At 39.0% G+C, this 3,288-nt stretch overlaps 1 protein-coding gene across 2 annotated transcripts in view; it reads left to right on the forward strand.

Annotated features, from left to right (window-relative positions):
* Positions 1 to 3,288, forward strand: part of ttll12 (tubulin tyrosine ligase-like family, member 12) — a 36,221-nt gene that overhangs the window by 1,851 nt on the left and 31,082 nt on the right. For both annotated transcript variants that reach the window (XM_016444101.1, XM_016444100.1), the window contains exons 3-4: positions 275 to 473; positions 1,404 to 1,563. In XM_016444101.1, the coding sequence (XP_016299587.1) occupies positions 275 to 473; positions 1,404 to 1,563 (359 nt within the window). The remainder of the gene's footprint in view (positions 1 to 274; positions 474 to 1,403; positions 1,564 to 3,288) is intronic.

Genomic DNA, 3,288 nt, shown 5'->3' on the forward strand with positions numbered 1-3,288 from the left:
GGAAACACATGACCTGAAGCCTTTGGTGGAATAGGTGTCTTATGTCAGATGGGTTTTTACCACATTGATGACAATTCAGTTTCATTATTGGGTGAATGATGCACAATGTGCAATGGATGGAAGTGAAAAGTACAAATACGTTCACAAATAACAGTAATAAACAGCCACTACACATAGCACATGGCTCATTTGGCACATAGCATTCTGTGGTATTGCCATGGCATATATAAATATGTGAAAAATATATGTAATTTTTCTCTCTTTTGGTTTGTAGTGTATTTCTTGTAGATCACGCATGGACGTATAGGGTGGAAAGCGCCCGGCAGCAGCTGCTGGAGATTCCTGGCCTGCTGATCCGGATGGCCAGTCTGATGGGTTTGCCTTTTCACGGAGAGGCTCCTGATCCAGATATCGTGGATCTGGTCCTGGACAACATGTGGAAATACAATCAAACCTATCAGCTTTCCCAAGGGGTAAGAGAAGGAGAAAATCATATTAAAGGAATATTTCACCCCAAAATTAATATTTGCTGAAAATGTACTCATTGTCATGCCATCCAAGATGTAAATGAGTTTCTTCATCAGAACACATGTGGAGAAATATATCATGACATCTCTCACAAGTGGATCCTCTGCAGTGAATAGGTGCCGTCAGAATGAGAGTTCAAACAGCTGATAAAAACATCACAATACTCCACAAGTAATCCACACAATCTACAATCCAAAAAAAACTACAATCCATCAGTTAACATCTTGTGAAGTGAAAAGCTGTGTGTTTGAAATGAACAGATTCATCAAGGCATTTCTAACTTCAAACCATTGCTTCCATCTAAAATACGGAAAATACAGAGTCTTTTATCCATAATATTGCTTTGTCCAGTGAAAAAGTAATCTCATCTAGGACAGAAATGTGCACAGATTCAGCACTGTTTACAAGAGAAAACAGTCCAAAAAAATTCTCAACAAATATATCAATGGATTTTGATGTGAAAGGATAACGGGGTGGACTTTTTTTCACTGGAGGAAGCGTTATTATGAATTATGTACTGGTATTTTAGCCAAAAGGGATGGTTTCACATTAAAATGCTGTAACAATGGTTTTGTTTCTTAGAAACACACACTGGAGTCGTGTGGATTATTGTAATGTTTTTATCAGCTTTAGACTTTCATTCTGACGGCACCCATTCACTGCAGAGGATCCAATGGTGAGCAAGTGATGTAATGCCAAATTTCTCCAAATCTGTTCTAACGAAGAAACTCATCTACATCTTGGATGATATGAGGCAGAGTGCATTTTCAGCAAATGATCATCTTTGGGTGAACTATTCCTTTAATATGCCAGTGTGCATTATGAGATATGATGTTGCTGCTGAATTTGGTTTGATGAAAATGACGATGTTGCAGTCTGCAGAAGAAAAGGTTCCTGTGTGGTACATCATGGATGAATTTGGATCTCAGGTTCAGCACTCTTCCCAGCCAACTTTCTGTATGGCTCCTCTGTTCTACGCTCCACAACAGATCGCTTACTCAGTGCTGTGGCCACTGCAAGACCTGGAGAATGGAGGTATGCACAAAAAAATACATGTGTAACAGAGCCTGATGTAATTTTCAGAGCACCACAGCTTTCAGGTACATTTTAATATAAATGTAATGTTGTGAAAGGACAGATATCAAATGCAGACACCCTGAATACGCTACCCAGAATATATAAATGTCTTTTCCAAAATACATTTGACATTTATGACATATAGTGTGAACACATCGTTCAATTGTTTTTTCTTTTTTCTTTTAATGAATCAGTCAAACTTGTTGCCGAATTATTCTGAATCAAAAACATATAGTGTCTGAATCATCAAACAGAGTGCAAGTCTAAAAGTTTTATTTTTATTTTTATAAAGAATAGAATTAGAATAGAGAGTGCTAGAGTTAGAGGGTCAAATAAAGATGGAATAGATGTGTTTTTAGCCGATTCTTGAAGATGGACTGCTCGGACTGAGTTGGGCATGTCATTCCACCAGGAGGTAACATTTAATTTAAAAGTCCGTGAAAGTGATTTTGTGCCTCTTTGGGATGGCACAATAAAGTGACGTTCACTTACAAGAACGCAAGCTTTAGAGGGCACATAAATCTGAAGTAATTAATTTAGGTGGTGGTATTGTAGATAAACATTAATGCCTTGAATTTTATGCAAGCAGCTATTGGTAGCCAGTGCAAATTGATAAACAGAGGAGGGACGGGAATTCTTTTCGGCTCGTTAAAAATTGCTGAGGGAAAAACACCAGTGTGAAGGGATGTGTTAATGATGTGACTGTGAGTGCAGGTACAACTGCAGGAGAAATTGCACGAAGGAGATGAGATGGAATAGGATCAAGCGGACAAGTAGTAGGATGATTAGAAAGGATGAATTTGGAGACTTCTGCCTCAGAGAGTGAAGAGAAGGATGTGAATGAGTGTATGTTTTTGTTAATTTTGTTATGATAGTATGTCCTTTTAGCAGTGGAGACATTATCAGAGAAGGAATAGAGGAATGACTGATACACATTAAGGTCCGTAGTATTTTTTGATTTGTGCCACACAGACTGTATAAAATCATGGACGTAGTGTCCATGATGTCACCCGTAGGTTCCTGAAGAGCGTTTTTAAAGCTCAAAGTGGGCAGAGCCGGCCGTCGCCATCTTGGCAGCGCGTCACTGCGCGTCACTCCCGGATAATCGAAAATGGGCAAAAAAACGGGAGCTGGTTTCTGAAACCACGCCCCCCTAGCTCGACGGTGGGTGACAGCAGCGGCAATCCACCTGTCACTCAAGTGGCCATGCCCATAATTATGCAGAACTTTAAGGCTTAATATAATTTAAACGGATGACTTATAAAAAAATTCACCCCCCTCACAGTTGTCATGAAGGGCAAAATTAGCTATATAGACCAAAATAATTTTTTGAACCAGGCTGTAAACATGTTTTTTTTCTGCTGTAAAGTTGGGCATCTTAACATGGTGGGGTCTATGGGATTGCCTCCCTTTTGGAGCCAGTCTCTAGCGGCCAGTCAATAAATTGCAGTTTAAGTCACTTCCGTGTTGGTTTCAAGAGAGAGAGACCGGAAGGTTGCCGCTTGATATATACTGATATAATAAAGAAAAGTTCTCACACTTTTTGTCTGTTTTTTCCTCCTTAAATAATTCTGCTTAAACTCCTTCACGGGTGTCACTGACAAGTAACTTAGGTAAAATTAACAAAAAAACAATCTAAACTATAATCACATAAAAAAATACAATATCAGAATTAGCCCTGTG

The sequence above is a fragment of the Sinocyclocheilus anshuiensis genome, unplaced genomic scaffold, assembly GCF_001515605.1.
Source record: "Sinocyclocheilus anshuiensis isolate Anshui unplaced genomic scaffold, SAMN03320099.WGS_v1.1 scaffold183, whole genome shotgun sequence".
NCBI lineage: Eukaryota > Metazoa > Chordata > Actinopteri > Cypriniformes > Cyprinidae > Sinocyclocheilus > Sinocyclocheilus anshuiensis.